Raw genomic sequence first — 19,589 nt, 5'->3', positions numbered from 1 at the left:
GGGCGGGGAGGATGCCGGGAGTGGGGGGAGCGGAGGGTGCCGGGAATGAGGTCGCGGGGAGCGGAGGATGCCGGGAGTGGGGTCGCGGAGGATGCCGGGAGTGAGGTCGCGGGGAGCGGAGGGTGCTGGGAGTGAGGTCGGCCGGTTGTCCGCCTGGCGGGGAATGGCGGCCCCCGGGCGTTGGTTTGGCTTCGGGTTTAACCGATTCGGGCAGATTACTAACAGCGGGGGAGGGAGCGTCCTGCAGCCCCGCGAGGTGAGCGCCTGCGGCCCGGGCCCGGAGGAGAGCCGTGAGGGGCCGGAGGTGGGCAGCGAGGGGAGGCCCGGCGCCGGGTGGTGTCCGGTGGGGAGAGACCCCGGGTCCAAAATCCGCCCTTCCTGGAGCCACTCTGCGTGTCTGACAGGTGAGTGTGCGTGTCCCCAGGTGAGTGCGCATCTTGGATATAGATAGACTGGATGAGTGCAGCTCCAACAACACTCAAGAAGCTCGACTCCATCCAGGACAAAGCAGCCCATCCACCACCTTAAACATTCATTCCCTCCACCACCGGTGCACCGTGACTACAGTGTGCACCATCTACAAGATGCACTGCAGCAACTCGCCAAGGCTTCTTCGGCAGCACCTCCCAAACCCGCGACCTCTTCCACCTAGAAGGACAAGGGCAGCAGACATGGGAACACCACCACCTCCAAGTTCCCCTCCAAGTCACACACCATCCTGACTTGGAAATATATTGGCTGATCCTTCATCGTCGTCGGGTCAAAATCTTGGAACTCTCTCCCTAACAGCACTGTGGGAGTACCTTCACCACACGGACTGCAACGGTTCACCACTACCTTCTCTAGGGCAATTAGGGATGGGCAATAAATGCTGGCCTTACCAGCGACGCCCACATCCCATGAATATAAAAATAAGACAAAGGCTGTGAAGCAGCCATTTACTCCATTGACATTCGCTCTTTTATGACTCTGACTCTTCCATGATAGCATCCATCTATATTTTGAATTGCCCTAATGTTCTTGCCTCCGGAGGATTATTCCAAACACATCACTATTGTGTTAAAAAAAAGAATTCTTACCTGTTTTAAGATTTTTTAGTAAGCTAATCTGATATCCACCTGACCTACTTTCATGGCTTTCTTTGAAGTAATATTACCATTTAATATTTTATAAACCACTTTGAGGTTCTTCCTAAACTTTCTCTAGTCTGTACAGCATGAGCTTATTTTTCCTCGTAGCTCAAAAATCTAGGGTGACACTCCCAGTACAGTGCTGAGGGAACGCTCCACTGTCAGAGGTGCCGACTTTCGGATGAGACATTAAACCGAGGCCCCACCTGTTCTCTCAGGTGGATGTAAAAGATCCCATGGCACAGTTTTGAAGACGAGCAGGGGAGTTCTCCCCGGTGTCCCGGCTAATATTTATCCCTCAATTAACATCACTAAAAAAACCAAATTATCTGGTCATTATCACATTGCTGTTTGTGGGAGCTTGCTATGCACAAATTGGCTGCCGCGTTTCCTACATTACAACAGTGACTACACTTCAAAAAGTACTTCACTGGCTGTAAAGCGCTTTGGGACGTCCGGTGGTCGTGAAAGGTGCTATAGAAATGCAAGTCTTTCATGTGGGAGAAGGACTGGACTCTGACTTAATGCTCCCCATGGGTAAATAGGAATAGGAGGAAGCCATTCAGCCTGTTCCGCCATGCGATTAGATCATGGCTGATCTGTACCTCAACTCCATTTACCAGCCTTTGCTCCACTTCCCTTGATACCCTTACCTAACAAAATCTACCAATCTCAGTCTTGAAATCTCTTGTCAATACTCCCTGTTCCATACATCATAGAAGTTGTAGCACAGGAGACCATTTAACCCATTGCACCTGCACTGGAAAGAGCAATGCTTGAATTGAGATGAAATTTGGTCCTTGAATGTCCAGGAGTGATGCTGGGACCAGTACCTTCAGGAGAGGGAAAAATACAGGTTTACAGATCTGTATCATTGATTGTATAATATAATGGTCCATTCTATCCTTTTGCAGATCAAATTAAACCCCCCAGAACAAGTTCCATCTCATTAACTTTGTCTCAGTTTTGTTCCAGGTGATGGATCTATTTATTTCTGGGGTTTTGTCGGAGGTCGCCCTTGGCAACAGATGTGCATTAGTAACCAAGGTCATCCAGGTTGCCTAGACATCCTGTCCTCGGAGAAATACTTGCTCATGCTGTGGCAGGACAGAGTGGAATGCCGGGATATCCAAAACCTCTGGTGTTCCGGAGCGGCCACGGGAGACGTGACTTGGACAAGGCAGCTGAAGGAGGGGGAGAGGCCAAGTACAGGTACAGTAAATCAGGATGCAATGCAGGGTCTTCACCCCTTCCCTAATTCTACTGCTGCTATCCTTTGTTTATCTCTCATTTTTTGCCCTCCCAGGCTATTGATGCCTTGCTGGGTGTGTTTGCATGGGTGCCACTTCAGTACTTACCCAGTGACACAGTGTCAGTCCGAGGTGGGGATTGCCTCTGAGCCTGATCACTGGCCTTGTCCTACATCTACATCTGCCCTTTTAGTTACGGTTACTGGATTTGGAGCAGGTATCCTGACTGATTTTATTTTAAAACGTGCTTTTTTCCTTCCCTCCTGGTACAGGCACTGTAATTAAAGTCGATTGTAGTACCCCTACCAGCTGTGCAACTCGCTCCGCACAGACTGCATTGAACCTGAGCTTTCGAGTCTGTGTAGCTGAGCTGCTTATTACTGTAGCCAGCGGAGCTAGTCGAGCCTTGCTGCCACAGCTTCTTGCCTTTTACTTAAATTCTCTTAAGCGCCTAGGTTTCTCGAAATAAAAGTATAAACACTTTGATAGTCTGGTGGAGAGATTGAGGTGGGATGATGGTTATTGGAATTGGATTCATTGATGGTGCTGGCTCACAAGTTCATCTAACCTCCAGTTTATTTCACTGACGTAATGGACTTAAAGCTTCCTTAAAGCAATATGGCCCCTTCCTCTTTGGCCCTCGGAAGACTTGCTGCTCCTTGTGACTTTTGGCCTCCATTCGTGATCTCTGAAGCTTAGTTGTGCTGACCAAGCTTAGGATTCAACGTTGTTGCCGTCCCAGCAAAAAGAGACAGACCTGTTGCAACGTCTGCGCAGTGACTGAAGCGCCCTGTTAAAGTGGCACTCTGTAATAGAGCTGTTGATTTTGTTTTCTTTCTCTTCCTGCGGGGAGGTGGCCTGCCTCCACAATGACGTCGCTGAAATCAGGATCTGACCAATTGGCGAATCACGGGTGCAGACCCACGTCCCATTATTTGTAATAAAGCATTTTATGGAGCAGCTCTCGAACAAGACGTTGGTTAGGATTGTGACCCCAGCACTAAATTAGTGAATAACATTACCCTACAATTGTTACACCTGCTGTATTAACTAACTTATTTATTGAGTATTGTAACTAAAACTCAACGGTGAGTGAATAATTTCTGTCTAGATTAGGCATAGTGCGCATCAGGGCACCGGGAAAAGCAGTTAATTTATTCCGTGCCCGTGCAGCATGACATGTATACGTTCCTGTCATAACTCCTGTAGCTGTAAGCTGGGTACACTGTACAGTCACACACCATCCTGAGTTGGAAATATATCGGCCGTTCCTTCATCGTCGTTGGGTCAAACAGGACTAGACAGACTAGATGCAGGAAGGATGTTCCCGATGGCGGGGGAGTCCAGAACCAGGGGTTACAGTCTAAGGATAAGGGGTAAGCCATTTAGGACAGAGATGAGGAGGAATTTCTTCACCCAGAGAGTGGTGAACCTGTGGAATTCTCTACCACAGAAGGCAGTTGAGGCCAATTCATTAAATATATTCAAGAAGGAGTTAGATATATTTCTTAAGGCTAAAGGGATATGGGGAGAAAGCAGGGACAGGGTACTGAATTTGGATGATCAGCCATGATCTCATTGAATGGCGGAGTAGGCTCGAGGGGCCGAATGGCCTACTCCTGCTCCTATCTTCTATGTTTCTACAGCAGCCAGCAGAAAATCCAACATCTGAGAACAAAATGTAAGCTGTATTTGTGATCGAGGAGTTGCTATTCTCTTGCCTATAATCCCGTAGTACAGCGGCTGTCTAAACATGCTCTGCAATCAACACGATTCTCCTGGACAAATGTCCTAATACCCCACACAATTCGTCTTTATGTAGTGAATAAACGCAGGGAATTAAATGGGAGCTATTGTGTAGAGGGAGCAATGAGTGATGTACCTGCCCCAATGTAAATGATACTCGATTTGTTAATACTCCCCTCTGATTACACAAGGTGTCGGGCTGATGCACCAACGCTCATTTACCCATTTAAGAGAGTGAAAGCTCGCCGATGTGGCTTGCTGGGTGAATGCATGGCTGAAGCTAGCGCCAAGTCTTATAGCCCAGACGGTCTGGGGTTCACTCCCTGATCAGTGCCAAGGTGGTAGGGGTGCTACACTTCGCCTCGCTGCCCCTTAGGAAGCAGGAGTAAAAACAGAAAATTCTGGGAAACTGTAGCAGGTCTCCCGGCGTCTGTAAAGAGAAGAGAAGAAAAAGTTCACATTTAGGTGTGAAGGGTCCACATCCAGTACCTTAACGTTGTCTTACAGATGCTGACAGATCTGTGTGTGTGCAGTGTTATTGTGTGTTGAGAGTTGGAATTGCTGCATAGTAGTGGGAAATTGGGCTGCGTTACTGCTCTCGGGGGCACGAAGGCCATCGGGAGCGCCCTGTCACAATAGCAAAATACTGCAGATGCTGGAAATCTGAAATAAAACTCAGCAGGCCAGGCAGCATCCGTGGAGAGAGAAACCGAGTTAACGTTTCAGGTCTGGGGCCCTTCGTCAGAACTGGAAAAGGCTGGAGATGTAACAGGTATTAAGCAGGTGCAGAGACAGGGTGGGGGGGGGGAGGAAGGAACATTCTGTGCTAGGGTAGAGGCAGGAGAGAATGAAATGTTGCAAATGGGAATGGCAAAATCATAAACTGCCTGAAAAATGGGGGCAGGGGTTATGGTCTGAAATTGTTTAACTCAATTTTGAGTCCAGAAGGCTGTAAAGTGCCTAATCGAAAGATGAGGTGCTGTTCCTCAAGCTTACGTTGAGCTTCATTGGAACAATGTAATAGGCCGAGGACAGAGAGATCAGAGTGGGAGTGAAGCGGAGAATTAAAGTGACAGGCGACCGGAAGCTCAGGGTCACCCTTACGGACTGAACGGAGGTGTTCCGCAAAGCACCCTGTTGTTTGTCCAGATAAATTAGTTAACTCGGCACGGACCGTGAATCAAACCTTGGGTCGTCTGCTCTATATGACTCCGTTGTGTAATTCCTTTCATTACTGGGGAATAGCAGAGGGAAAACACATACTTTCTCTCTTTTTCATCCTCACAGCACTTCCACTGGTCCCTGGTGGCTACGTTACAACATCTCTTCCATTTTACAAACCATTGTCACCACTGCTTTGTGCAAGAAAGCTGGCACTTGGGACTGAGCATGCTCTCCTGCTGAGCTTTGATTGGACGGTGTATTCCTGGGGCTCAGGACGGTAAGGTTTATTTTTAATGATGTATATGCTGTTGTATAACCGAGCCGTGTTCTGGATTGTGAGCTCAATATATATATAGTCGTTAAAAGATCCATTGCATTAAAGTTGTTGGTTTGAATCTAGTCACTCGTGAATGTGTTTTTTGGATCTAATCCTAAGGGACCATTGTGGTACCCATGTGGGTTAAAACACTGTGTTTTCACCTCTATTTGAACACAGCCAGACAGATGGGGTGACATTTTTTTTTTTTTTAAATGCTACAGTTGCTGGAAATCTGAAATAAAAGCAGAAAATGCTGGAAATACTCAGCAGGTCAGGCAGCATCTGTGGAGAGAGAAACACAGTTAACGTTTCAGGTCGATGACCTTCCCTGTTCTGTTCTGACGAAGGGCCATCGACCTGAAACGTTAGCTCTGTTTCTCTCTCCACAGATGCTGCCTGACCCGCTGAGTATTTCCAGCGTTTCATGTTTTTATTTCAGATGGGGTGACAGTTTCATCTCTCGCTCCTTCCTTTAACCAGCTGATGCAAAATTACTTTGAGCAACCTCAACCCTGTTCATAATGGGTGCGGGTCCACAGAGTTTCCTGGTGTCGTATGCCCTGTCACCTCGAAGGTTGTAGATGTTACTCTTTTCATTTCAGACACCGAGAGTCAGTATTAAGCACTCGGGTAAATACAGAGTAAAGCTCCCTGCTATTATTCCCCAGCAATGTGCACTGGCCTTGGTGTCAAAAAAGCATGTCTGCTGCACCAGTGTGACACTTGTTCCATTTCGCACACCAGCCACCCTGTGGCTCCTCTCAGTGAGATGGTCAGTTTAGTGGAAATTCAGGGCACTCTGTGCTGCATCTCATTCGTTTACTGAATTTGAGCCCAAGTCCCAGAAAGGGGAAAAAACTAGTGTCTAACTTACTGCACCACTTAGTCACTGCACCACCTAGTCTCCACAAAAGTGTATGGATGCCCTCGGTACTCTCTCGGTGAAGTACTTGAATGACTGCTAATAAAAATCTGTAGTGTCCAAAGCTACAAGACACTCTTTATTATCCGGCACCAACGGGACCGGCGTGGTGCCGGTTTATCAAAAAGTCCGGATTACAGAGAGGTATAGTTTAAAAGGTACGAGAGCTCCGTACACAGCAACAAATCCAGGCTTCCCTGTTGCTTAGCAACATGTGCAGGAACTCCGGCCACAGACCAAGCGTCCCTGTTGCTTAGCAACAAGTGTAGGAACCCCGGTTACACAGCCACAGATCCAGGAACTGCCACTAATATGAAGTAAAACTGACCTGAACCTACTCCTGAATTTTGCCGGTTAACAGAGATTTCCGGTTATTTAGGTGCCGGTAAATCGAGAGTTTCCTGTCGATGCTGCATTACTGCTTTTTACTACTAAACCGTGTATTTTTACAGTTCTGTTGGATTTCAGACTTCCATTTCAAATTGAATCTTCACATGCTTGATTCCATTCTTTTCGATCCAGTTGTCGCCAGAGAATAATCTTCGACGGCTTCTCTTCCCACCCCCGCATTGTTCCCTCTGAAGTCTCCCAAGGATCTATCCTTGACTCCCTCCTATTTCTCATCTATATGCTGCCCCTCCGTGAAATCATCCGAAAACATGACGTTGGGTTCCACATGCACACTGACCGCACTCAGCTCTACCTCACCATCACCTCTCTCTCTCTCTCCACCCCTCCATTGCTTCTGTGGTGTCAGGCTGCTTATCCGACTTCCAGTCCTGGTTGAGCTGCAATTTCCTCCCAATTAAACATTGGGAAGATCAAAGTCATCATCTCCAGCAACACCCCCCTTTTCCCCACAAACTCCATTCCCTCGCACCGATTCCACCCCACTTCCTGGCCACTGTCTCGGGCTGAACCAGACTGTTCGCAACCTCGCATCCTATTTGACTCTGAGCAGAGCCTCCGACCCCATATCCTCTCCATCACAGAGACCGTCTACTCCCACCTACGTAACATCGCCCATCTTCGCCCCTGCCTCAGCTTATCAACTGTTGAAACCCTTATCCATGCTTTTTACCTCCAGAATCCATTATCACTCTTGGGTGATCTTCCATTTTTAACATTCTATAAACTGGAGCTCATCCAAAAACTCTAACTGTGTTCTAACCCTCACCAAGGCCCCGTTCACCATTCATCCCTCTGCTGACCTGCTTTGGTTTCCCGGTCCACCATCCCCTCGATTTTAAAATTCTCATCCTTGCGTTCAAACCCCTCCATGAACCTGCCCCTATCTCTGTAACCTCCTCCAGCCCTACAACCCTCTGAGAACTCTGCCGGTTAACTCTTACTGATCCCCGGTTTCCATCGCTCCACCATTGGCGGCCGTGCCTTCAGCGGCCTGAGCCCTAAGCTCCAGAATTCCCTCCCTAAACCTCTCCGCCTCTCTCTCCTCCTTTAAGACGCTCCTTAAAACTAAGCTTTTGATCACCTGCCCTAATATCTCCTTAAGTGGTTCGGTGTAATTGTTCTCTGATTCTGCTCCTGTGAAGCACCTTGAGCAGTTTTACTACATTAAATGTGCTATATAAATGCAAGTTGTCTTGCATATTAAAGTTTCGAATAATGTTTGAACTTGGGTAGTAGTAACTAGATTTTGTGAAAATAACCCTGATCATTGAATAAAACTTCCCATTCACTTAATTCCCACTTTATTATCTTTAAAATCAGTTCTGCTTTACTTTTCAAACCATTATTTCAGTCCCTCATTACTCCAGATGTTATCTGATTGAAGTTAAGTATATTTTTCTGTACTCGTGACTTTTCTGGTATTTGTCCGGGATCATTTTAATCTCTTGAAACATGGTCCTGCCCTGATCTCAGCAGCAGTGACATACACGTTACATATTGGACAAGGACTGGCAAACGGGCTTGTGGAGCTTTGACTGGAGCATAGAAACATAGAAGATAGGAGCAGGAGTAGGCCATTCGGCCCCTCGAGCCTGTTCTGCCATTTAATGAAATCATGGCTGATCATCCAAACTCAGTACCCTGTCCCTGCCTTCTCCCCATATCCCTTGATCCCTTTAGCATTAAGAAATATATCCAACTCCTTCTTGAATATATTTAATGAATTGGCCTCTACTGCCTTCTGTGGTAGAGAATTCCACAGGTTCACCACTCTCTGGGTGAAGAAATTCCTCCTCATCTCTGTCCTAAATGGCCTACCCCTTATCGGGGAGCAAGCTAGCCATCCCACAGTCATTCCCCATCTGAAACACGCCGATAACATTTCTGCATAAACTAGCTATAATTAGCTGCCCTGATGGCCTAGTGCTTTAAAAAAAAAGGCATAAAGCCCTGATGGCCCAGTTTGATTCTTGGCTTTTGCCGGTTAGTTGATCCCAACCGGGTCAGCTGGATGTTACCGTTGGGATTACCGGCCATTTGAGCCAGGGGAGAAAAGTACCAGCCAGGGTTCCAGCTCCTGTTTCATCTCCACTGACCCTTTTCGGCAGGATTAGGCTTGGCTCGAATAAATGCCCCAAGATTAAATACCCTGCCGAAATTCGCTGTACAGACCCGCGCGTGAGAAACGACCACCGATGGAAATGGACAGCAGCGCCTTCAGGAGGGGGAGAGAGAGAAAATTGGAAAAAGGATTTTAAAAATAAGAGTCTCGTTCACTGGGTAAAATGCTGAGTGGGTGTTGACACGGAGCAGATTTGACATTCCTGTAGGTGGTGAGTGTTTTTTAAAACACCGTTGATGGCATCCGATGGTAAATTTGGTCCAAAACACATCTTTCCTTACCCCCTCCCATTCTCCCGTTGGAGACAGCTATCGGCTGTCTCAACCCTACTCTCTAAACCCCCTCCACCTTTCTACTTCTCCCACCTTTAAAAGCATCCTCGACACCTACCATTTCGAGCATGCCCGATACGAGACTCCCAAACAAGCGCTCTACTCGGAACTCCGGCACGGCAAGAGAGCCCCAGGTGGGCAGAGGAAACACTTCAAGGACACCTTCAAAGCTGCCTTGAAAAAGTGTAACATCCCCACCGACACCTGGGAATCCCTGGCCCAAGACCGCACAAAATGGAGGAGAAGCATCCGGGAAGGCGCCGAACACCTCGAGTCTCTTCGCTGGGAGCAAGCGGAAGCCAAGCGCAGGCAGCACAAGGAGCGCACGTCAACCCAAGCACCCCTCCCACCCGCCCCTTCAACCACCGTCTGCCCCACCTGTGACAGAGACTGTAGGTCCCACATTGGACTCATCAGTCACCTGCGAACTCATTTTTAATGTGGAAGCAAGTCATCCTCAGTTCCGAGGGACTGCCTAAGAGAAGAAGAGTGGCCACCATTGCTGTCTGTCTCTCCTCTGTGAAACACTTTGTGTTAAAGGTGTAAAGAACTTCAACTTGTTGTAAATATCCAATCGGTGCTTATTTTTCAGCAACGCGCTGTTACTTTTCACAGGCATGGTCAGTTGGGACACGGTAGTGTTGAAGGTGAAGCAGAGCCGCGTATCGTGGAGGCGTTGCACGGGCTGGCAATGGCCGAGGTAGCAGCTGGGGCCTGGCATTCCGTAAGTGCAAGTGGTAAGGTTCGTCACCGCAGCAACATCTTATCTGCGATATATTTACGGACCCCTGATTTCTCCCCTAATACGCAGTTCTCCGCTGCTGGCTCTCCTGTGGGACTGGAGGCAAAGGATAGTGTGGAGTTTATCTTCTCCATCAAGAAGCTGCATCGATACCGCCACTACTGCGTGCCGATGGAGCTATACTCATCCCCATGCCCTGATCCATATCTACTAGACTGCGCTGAAATAGTTTTTCCTCCAGTTTTTCTTCCTTGCCTCTCCTGCAGGCACTGACTCGTACTGGGGTAAGCTTCCGTGGGCACCACCTGCCCCCCGGTACCTCGTCCGAGTGACCAACCTTTGTGAGCCTAGATGTTGAGTGACTGCAGGTTATTCAACTGAAGAAACCATCCCAGCTGAGCCTGATCTTGTCTGAATGTCCACAGGTGGACATTTTCTAGCAATAGTCACAGGATAGTGATCAGCAGTAGAAACCTTGGCCCCTTCTTTATCCTCGGTGACCCATCTGGTGACCTTACTGGCCTCTGCTAACTCAGGACAGAGCAAGGATTGAGCCTGGGACTTTGAGCCACAATATGCATTTACCCAGTAATAGCAGTTTCTGAAAGTAATTTGTTTGGGACCCGTTAATGTACCACACAGGGAGGTAGCCTGATTATTTAGAGCTCTCTCAATAACAGAAACCACAAGCACAACTCGACTGTAAATGTGAGCTGTTTCCCATCCTCTGCCATCGGTTAAATGTACAAGTCTGGTTTGGCGATGTATTTAATTCGAACTTGTCGCTATTAGATCTCGTGTTTTCTTTCTACAACAATTAGCATCAGGAGATCTGTACGTCTGGGGATGGAATGAGTCCGGGCAGTTGGGACTGCCGACAAAGTCACGTTCCGAGGAGGAGCATCGGAAGCCCTCTCCGCACAAGCGGCTCTCCGGAGAGGGTAAGGAGACTCGTGGTTTTAAACTGCAGGAAACTCTTTGGTATCCGGCACCGACGGGACCGGGATGGTGCCAGTTGATTAAAAATTCCGGATGACTGAGAGGGTTATCTACCGAGGCTATTTTTAACAAACAAAGAGTCACACTCCTGTTATTGAGGTGTTCGGACTTCCGACAGCACCAAGAAGCCGAGTAGTGGCAGTTTGGAGAACTACCCACACTGACTAACTCGGCCACCGCGGGAGACTCGGACTCGGCAACATTGCCAGTTATTAAGGTGTTTTCGGAGTATGAATTTTGCCGGTTAATAGAGAATTCCGGATATTTCGGTGCCGTTTAAACGAGAGTTTCCTCTTAGAAGTAAGAATGTTTTCAACAAGAACTCGGGATTTGGTTTTGCAGCGTTACAGATCCCCTGTTTACATTGACACTCTGCACCCTAGATAAATACAGTTGTGCAGTGCGACCTAAAGAGGTTTGTTCTGTGTGTAGAGCAGAGACTGGCCAGGTCACTGTACTAGTTTTGAAGAGCCAGTCATCTCACACAAGCAGGTATATTTTACTACCGATGTTGGTGATAAAGTCAGTGTGAGTTCTTCCCTAACAATAGGTGGAGGAAAATATGACCTCTTGGACTGTGTTTCATGTTCCCCTTTCCCTCCCAGTCTACCTAACATGACCTGTCTCTCTCAGGTGCTATCCTCTTGCTGCAGTCTGAAAACTTTGTGTATAGGTTGCCCCTTATATAAAAGTAACATACAGAAATGTGGTATATGTGTCTTATGTGAACTTTGCTGATCGATTGTAAAATAAACAGTATCTTGTAATTGGTACTTCTAGTTGCAACTGTTCTTTAAAACCTTATCACACAGCAGCTTAGAAAGGGTTTACACAATTTATTCTGGAATGGTCGCCACCAATGCATTACTTTGCAATCCTGATTAACAAGGAAACATAGCAGAACAAATCGTCTTTGCGAACAAACTGCATTTTAGTTATTGCCATTCAGAGTACTGTCTTTTCTCATCACTCTCCTCTCCTCTCCTAAAGACCTTTGATGGGATACCGTTTCACGGGTACTGGTTGCCCTCTGGTGCCTCACCTGAGTGATCATTCTTGAGCTTACACAGTACACTTCAGCAGTTTGACTGCGTGGAGCATCACTCTGATCCTGATGCTGTCCTCATCTGACATGTTACACATGCACTGTCCAGCAAGGGTTGCTTGATAGAATCTGCCTCTCCCAAACGTAGGAACACTGAGAGCGATTGCAGTGCCCCTACTACTGCTCCATTAGCCAACTCCATCGACACGTCGGTCCCGAGACCTTCCTGCTCTTCATGGCTCAGCTACTTGCTTAACTAAGCGAGCTGCTCATTCTGTTTTCAGTATGAGCTGACCCAGATTCTATCATGTCCCTTTATATTACAGGGCTGCCTCCAACAGTAAGTGCAGCATCAGTGGCAGTCAAGACACTCTTGCCATTGGAAGTAGCAAAATCGTCCCAGAATGGTCGCTCTCTTGCTCTGCTTTGACCAAAAGCCCCCGACAGCATTTGCTTTTGTGTTGGCACTTTAGCGTCTTGCTGTGGGCAGGCTGAGCTCTGAGCGGGTCAGTACAGGACAGCAATGTGGTTTCCCCACCGATATGGCAAAGACTAGCAAAGTTACAAAAATTGGTTTTGCACTAACTGCATGTGAGAGATTAGCACATGGACAATAGTGTTAAAAGCTATTCGTGACTACACATTCGTGTTCCTCGCACACATATAGTTGGTGCAGAGTCCGACCCACAGTAGAAATAAGACGGATTCAGTGGGAACCGGCAAACTACTCAATTACTTGCTTTCACTTGATGCAGTTCAGTTACATAAAGTGGGCATCGCTTTTATTGTTAGCCGTTACTTTATTTTAAACAGCAGTAAACATTCCGTGCTTGTCACAGTTCGCTGGTGTTTGCATATCGATGTTGAGCTTAAACTGTAACTTCAATTTTACACACAGGCACTCCGAGCCTGAGCGATGCAGGCGACACGGTGACGAGATCTACCAGTAAAGAAGCGGCCGCGGGCGATCTGAACGTGTTCATCTCAATCCAGGCATTTCCTGCACTGCTGGATTTACCAGAGGAGTCGGAGGTCGGCAAGGTCAGCTGTGGGTCACGGCATACCGCGGCCGTCACCAGTACGTACCAGCAGGCGCTCAGTAACGGTTAACGGTTTCTCCAGAGAATGGCGGACTGGTCTGTGGCAATACTGATTTTGTTTTGATAGTTTCTCAGTGTAACTACTAAGTTCCGTTGTAAAATTAGCCATTCCGTAAGAGTGACCCCGAGCTTCCGGTCGCCTGTCACTTTAATTCTCCGCTCCATTCCCACTCGGACCTCACCGTCCGCGGCCTCTTGCATTGTTCCATGGAAGCTCAGCGTAAGCTCGAGGAACAGCACCTCATCTTTCGATTAGGCACTTTACAGCCTTCCGGACTCAATATCGAGTTCAACAATTTCAGATCATAACCTCGGCCCCATTACATTTTTACTTTATATTTTTTATCCACACCTTTGTTTTGGCCCTTCCCCCCCCCCCTTTCTTTTTCCTCTCTCCCACATGGCAGCTGTCTCCCATTCTGCCAGCGCATTTCACACCTAATCTGGAGCCGTCTTTTGTCTCCACTAGTCCTATCACCATCTCGTCTCGTTTTGAATACCTCTTAATGTCTCTTCTCTTTTGTTCTGTCCCAGCCTGGCCTCTTAATCTATTTCATTCCCTGTGCTTCTTTAGTCTTGACAAAGGGTTTTCACCCGAAACGTTGACTCTATTTTCTCTCCACGGATGTTGCCTGGCCTGCTGAGTTTTTCCAGCATTTTCTGTTGTTATTTTAGCCATTTTAATGTTGTGGTAATGCAGGATTTTAACATTAGGAGTGAAAGGTCTTGGCTGTACAGCTGAGATCTTAGATTGTGAATGTGTCGGAGATCTTTGCTCTCCAAGTCTCCTCCCACCCCAAATCTCTTAAGCGTTCCTCAGTAGACAAGATAAAAGAATCTATGTGAATAAGAAGTCTGCGGACTGTTACTACCATCCCTTGGCTGGTTGGTCAGAAAACGTGCTTTCCTTAACCCACTTTTCCCCGTTTCCTTCCATCCTGTCCAGATGAGATGGTAAACTCTGGCTGTGAAGGTGCCTGATGCCATTCCCGACTGAGATTCGGGTCTCCTAGTGAGAGTGCAGTACTGTCTCATATCTACCAGATTGTCAATAAGAGATGATTTCAGTTCCACACACCATTCATAGTGAGCAGAAAATCTGTCCTTAAAAAGAGAAAACTGAAAATTTGAAATGAAAACCGAAAGTGCTGGAAATACACAACCGGTCCATCAGCTACTGAAACGAGAAACCCTGCTTAATGTTTGAAACATTAACCTATCTTCAGACGCTGATATGCTGTTTATCTCTGGCGCTTTCTCTCACGTCTGTTGCGAACAGTATCACTGATTTCAGTAAAGTTACTGGGTCTCGTTATTTGAGTACATTGTCTAGAAATTTCTACGGCATAAATCAGATACCATTCATCACATCATGATTTCATTTCTTTCACTATGTTGAGAGATTAGTTATTGAGATTATTAAGGTCTTCGATGTCTTTTCATCACTAGCAAACCTCAGAACTTGAGCTCACGTTCGACCTTCTATCCAGTTGTGTAGTTGGCAAAATGTGGCCTAATCGTCACATTATATATATAGATTTTGACAATAGAACTACTCATTGAAAGCTTCTAAGTAACTTGGGACACAGCTTCAGTGTTGACTATTAAATCCTGTTATTTTCCCTCTTTTCCAGGGGGAGGTAAGCTCTTCACATGGGGCTGGGGTAAGTATTCATCGATTGAAACAAGCTTTAGTGTTGGTTTTTTGGTTGAGTTGCTAGTAGCCTCTGGACTAGAAGGTTGAGAGTTTGAGCTCGTGACCTGGACTGCCCCTGAGCGAGCGTTGTGTTATAGGTGCCATCTTTCCCAGTGAGTGCCTGTTCGCTGTTCCGACAGACATTGACGGTGCCGCGGCCCTATTTAAAGACTGGGCAGCTCTGCTTGTGTCCAGGCCCATATTGATCCTTCAACCAACTATCGGCAAATCAAATGGGCCAATTAGTCATTCACCTCGGTGTGGTTTGTGGGATGCTGCTGGGGTAAAATGGCGGCTGCCTTTTCCTACATAACCGTTGAAGTGCCTTGAGACTTACCAGTGTGATGGGGTGCTGTATGAATGCAAGTAAACCATTGAGTATATTTAAGACCGAGATCGATAGACTTTTGGATACTAAGGGACTCGAGAGATAGTGAGGGAAGGTGGGGGTGAAGATCAGCCATGATCTTAGTGAATGGTGGAGCAGGCTCGAAGGGCCGACTCCTGCTCCTATTTATGTTATTGGATATTAAGTATATTATTTCCACAGTAGGTTTTACAGATTGTTTATATTTTCCAGGTAACTATGGACAACTTGGCCACGGACAGACCGATAGCTCTGATCTTCCAAGGCTTGTTGAGTACTTCACACAAAACCACCTTTCTGTCCTGGATGTTGTCTGTGGGCCGTGGAACACTTTTGTCTTTGCACAACAGGAAGAACTTTAAACCTTGGACGGACTGTGTTGTGTCAATTCAGTGGTGTTTAAGATTGTGTGGAAAATCAGCGCAGCGGCCTCGTAGGTAATAGTGTGGTGCTGAACCATACTACACGGAACTGGGATTGTTGGTTTTGATTCCCAGTCGAGGTTGAGTTACCCAACGCACTAGTTGGCGTGCTCATGGGTTAGGAAAGGGACAAACTGGGCTGTGTGTCCTGCTCCTGATTTGTTATCCAGTGTTGGAAACTGTGCACGTATAGCTCCTGATGAGGGCAGGATTGTCTGCTGACATCTTAACTTTTGAGAAGAATGGTCACATGGGCAAAGTATCGGAGGATCTAAAGTGCCCACAGGACTGACGCTGCAGGAGTTGGCACTCTAAGGAAAAGGAGGAAAGCCGTGTTGCCAAAGATAAAAATTTGCCTTGGTATCAGAACAGCATGACCGAATGACACAATGATTAGGATCAGAAAATGTTTATAAAAGACAGCAATAAGTTAGAGACTTTGTTAAATTATTAGTTCCTATTGATACAGGAAGCATTGTGTATGGGCCAGATTTCCTGCCATATCGCTCTCCTTTTACACGTACATTGTTCCTACTCTGTTGTCCCCCCTTCCTCACTATCCATCTCTCCACCCTTGCCTTTGGCTGTTTCCCGTAGCGCGCTCCCAGCTCATACTGGCCAAACCCCATTGTGTAAATATTAATGCAATATTAAAATTAAGTATTTTATAATAACAAATGCATTTTTATAAGCACCTAATATTCATAAGGTGGAAATTAAAATAAACTAAATTAATTTTCAGTTGACTTCATTAAAAAGTTTTAACTTTTCTGTAGCGAGGGAGTGTTCAAGAGACCCCCTTGATAGATTTGACAGTAAATGGGTCCTCAAACCTGTTCCTTATCCTCTCCTGAACCCTGGCCTGAGTTGAAATCCGTGTCCTCAAGTTGCTATTAGAGAGACGGTGTGTGATGCCTGAGGCTGGGATCCTTAACATCTTTGTCTGGTATGTGGACCATTGTGAACACGGTTCCCATTAGGCTTCCAGCACCTTGGGAATTAGCCCGGCCTCAACAGGCTGGTGAAGCCCTCGGCTGCCGTGGCCATTGTCTCCCAAGTGCTTTCCTGAACATACCTTTGGTGATACCATCCTCTCCTGGGGCTTTCTCTCATGCTCCTTTACATCTGCTGCAATGCAGCAGCAACAATTAGCTGGGCCGAGAAAGTTGCGTTTTATTAGGGGGCGTATTCTTCTAGGTTCTGTGTTCGTATTTGGAACAATTCTGGTTGTGTTGGGATGTCATGGTACACTTCCTTTTCCCAGCCACTATTGAATTCTTTCTGATTTGGTTTTGGTGCGGAGAGATGAGCGTTGAAGAATTTAGCTTTCTCCAAGCCTGTCTCCCAAGGTACGCAGTGTCGGTGTGTTTCTATTTTGCCTGTGTCCTGTAGCATTGCAAATCTGAGAGAATTGTTGGGGATCCTGCTCTTGCTCAGAAAAGCTCCCACTGCTTTTTGGCGTTGGCTTTGAGAAGTTGTCAGCTTCCAAAAACATTCATCATTCGGCCATGTTAGCTGGGGGAGCACATTTGGGAGAATACTGCAGGGGGAAAAACAGGAGCTGGAAATGAGACTAAAACTGATGAGACCCATACAGTGAGTGCTTAGGATGAAAATACCTTTATTACACAGTAAAAATAAATGTTAGTTTCTGTCATTGTAAGCATTCTAGTCACAAAATATAACTTTTTTCTCCTCCCTGGTGTAAATCAAATATTGATATTTTGAAACATGATTACTTTGAATACTGTAGCTTTAGAAATTGATGCTGTGATACAGATGAAAAATTTCTAGTCAAAGATCCCTTTCTTCCCCCCAAAAAAATTAACAGTCAGAGTTACTGGAATCAGGAGAACACTGATCTTTCCCACAGGGCCAAACGATCCAGGGAGGTCGATTGACTTTTCCCATCACGGATGATCCACGGTTAGGTTACAGGACAATCTTAAAGGAGCTGAAAGACAAACAAAAGTTGGTCAAAATCTGCAGAGGAGAGCAGCAAAAACTCAATACTTTTATTTTTAATAACGGGGTGGACCTTTTTTGTGGGTACAGGAGAAGCCACTCCTCCTCTTGGCCCCATCAATAGAAAGTTGCATTTTCTGGGATGTTTTGAGCCCCTGGTTAGGCTGCACACCGCCTGGTACAAATTGATGGAAGGTGTGTGGTGCACGCTCCATTTGTACCTCATAATTGCAACTGGGGTCTTATGTGTATGTCATATTAAGGTGAATCAGGGATATGGGGATAGTGGACTTGAGGTAGAGTCGGATGATCCCGAGGACAGCAGTGTTGTACAATGTAATGCACGGTCTACGCTGAGGTGGACCTGTGTCCTTTTAAGGCCACAAAGTCTAATCGGCGTTAAGTAAGCAGAGCCTCGGGTCAGTCAGAGCTTAATTGTTGCGTCCGTGAGGTAAACTAGGGTAGATAGAAAGGAACTTTTTCCCTTAGTAGAGGGGTCAATAACAAGGGGGCATAGATTCAAGGTAAGGGGCAGGAGGTTTAGAGGGGATTTGAGGAAGAACTTTTTCACCCAGAGGGTGGTTGGAATCTGGAACTCACTGCCTGAAAGGGTGGTAGAGGCAGGAACCCTCACAACATTCAAGAAGCATTTGGATGAGCACTTGAAATGCCATAGCATACAAGGCTACGGACCAAATGCTGGAAAATGGGATTAGATTAGACAGGGCTTGATGGCCGGCGCGGACGCGATTGGCCTCTTTCTGTGCTGTATAACTCTAAGATCAGCCACGATCTTATTGAATGGCAGAGCAGGCTTGAATGGCCAACTTCTGCTCCTCATGTTCTTATTTGCATATCACCAGAGAGATCTCACCTGGCTCCAGCCATTTTGTGTTCATCCTCCTCCTCTCCCCCTCCCTCCCCTCCTCCATCCCCCCTCCCCCCCTCCCTCTCCCCTCACCCCCTCCCCCTCCCCCTCCCTCCCCCTCCCCGCCCCCTCCACCTCCCTCCCCCTCCCTCCCCCCTCTTTCTCGCTCTCTCTCTTCCCCCCCAGTCGCTCTCACTCTTCCCCCCCAGTCGCTCTCACTCTTCCCCCCCAGTCGCTCTCACTCTTCCCCCCCAGTCGCTCTCACTCTTCCCCCCCAGTCGCTCTCTCTCTTCCCCCCAGTCGCTCTCTCTCTTCCCCCCCAGTCGCTCTCTCTCTTCCCCCCCAGTCGCTCTCTCTCTTCCCCCCCAGTCGCTCTCTCTCTTCCCCCCCAGTCGCTCTCTCTCTTCCCCCCCAGTCGCTCTCTCTCTTCCCCCCCAGTCGCTCTCTCTCTTCCCCCCCAGTCGCTCTCTCTCTTCCCCCCCAGTCGCTCTCTCTCTTCCCCCCCAGTCGCTCTCTCTCTTCCCCCCCAGTCGCTCTCTCTCTTCCCCCCCAGTCGCTCTCTCTCTTCCCCCCCAGTCGCTCTCTCTCTTCCCCCCAGTCGCTCTCTCTCTTCCCCCCAGTCGCTCTCTCTCTTCCCCCCAGTCGCTCTCTCTCTTCCCCCCAGTCGCTCTCTCTCTTCCCCCCAGTCGCTCTCTCTCTTCCCCCCAGTCGCTCTCTCTCTTCCCCCCAGTCGCTCTCTCTCTTCCCCCCAGTCGCTCTCTCTCTTCCCCCCAGTCGCTCTCTCTCTTCCCCCCAGTCGCTCTCTCTCTTCCCCCCAGTCGCTCTCTCTCTTCCCCCCAGTCGCTCTCTCTCTTCCCCCCAGTCGCTCTCTCTCTTCCCCCCAGTCGCTCTCTCTCTTCCCCCCAGTCGCTCTCTCTCTTCCCCCCAGTCGCTCTCTCTCTTCCCCCCAGTCGCTCTCTCTCTTCCCCCCAGTCGCTCTCTCTCTTCCC

The 19,589-nt window shown here is 47.7% G+C and overlaps 1 protein-coding gene across 2 annotated transcripts; it reads left to right on the top strand.

Annotated features, from left to right (window-relative positions):
* The first annotated feature begins 100 nt into the window (after positions 1–100).
* Positions 101–18,306, top strand: LOC147097431 (RCC1 domain-containing protein 1-like). Of its 2 annotated transcripts, none has more exons than XM_085972405.1 (8): positions 101–404; positions 2,106–2,342; positions 5,414–5,567; positions 10,012–10,133; positions 10,960–11,079; positions 13,081–13,260; positions 14,917–14,946; positions 15,559–18,306. In XM_085972405.1, exons 1-8 carry the CDS (start codon positions 164–166, stop codon positions 15,705–15,707), a joined length of 1,233 nt encoding a protein of 410 aa, XP_085828531.1. In that variant the 5' UTR covers positions 101–163; the 3' UTR covers positions 15,708–18,306. The 2 variants fall into 2 exon arrangements, with proteins under 2 accessions (XP_085828531.1, XP_085828530.1); XM_085972404.1 differs by having other exon boundaries at positions 13,081–13,223; positions 15,559–18,305.
* Positions 18,307–19,589: the final 1,283 nt, after the last annotated feature.

This window comes from Somniosus microcephalus, chromosome 32 (assembly GCF_052327205.1).
Source record: "Somniosus microcephalus isolate GS21.2 chromosome 32, FLI_Smic_1.0, whole genome shotgun sequence".
Lineage (NCBI taxonomy): Eukaryota > Metazoa > Chordata > Chondrichthyes > Squaliformes > Somniosidae > Somniosus > Somniosus microcephalus.
Note: the sequence above shows the minus strand (reverse complement) of the source record. Positions and strands in the feature narration are given on the sequence as shown.